Below are 347 nucleotides of genomic sequence, written 5' to 3'. Positions count from 1 at the left end.
TAGAGTCACGAACACAGCAACGGGAGCAAAAGGCACAACGAACGCGCCTCCAAAGCTCACCTTTGAACAATCTCGACCCGAGTGAAGAGGCAGAAGTTCTGTCAAGACGACGTCCCCGCCCAGGAGGAATACCTGCCCCTCCCCCATGGGAAGACACGCCCCCGACGCCCAACCTATACCCAGGAGCAGACCCGCCCATGCCAAGCTCCACACGTTCACGCCCATCCTGTTGGCAAAAGCATGGCTGGCCTGGTTACTCTGTGGTTGTGGTGGGGATGGTATATATTTCTACTAACATTTTTTTTGTACACATTTTGAGAGAATTAAAGGTCGGGTAACAAATGACA

The 347-nt window shown here is 52.7% G+C and overlaps 1 protein-coding gene across 1 annotated transcript in view; it reads right to left on the bottom strand.

Moving 5' to 3' along the window:
* The window catches only part of LOC119591733 (metabotropic glutamate receptor 6-like), a 5,757-nt gene that overhangs the window by 2,582 nt on the left and 2,828 nt on the right, over positions 1 to 347 (bottom strand). Inside the window, exon 2 of the mRNA XM_037940483.1 lies at positions 61 to 226. Coding sequence (XP_037796411.1) covers positions 61 to 225 — 165 coding nt within the window. The 5' untranslated portion in view covers position 226. The remainder of the gene's footprint in view (positions 1 to 60; positions 227 to 347) is intronic.

The sequence above is a fragment of the Penaeus monodon genome, chromosome 29 (genome assembly GCF_015228065.2).
Source record: "Penaeus monodon isolate SGIC_2016 chromosome 29, NSTDA_Pmon_1, whole genome shotgun sequence".
NCBI lineage: Eukaryota > Metazoa > Arthropoda > Malacostraca > Decapoda > Penaeidae > Penaeus > Penaeus monodon.
Note: the sequence above shows the minus strand (reverse complement) of the source record. Positions and strands in the feature narration are given on the sequence as shown.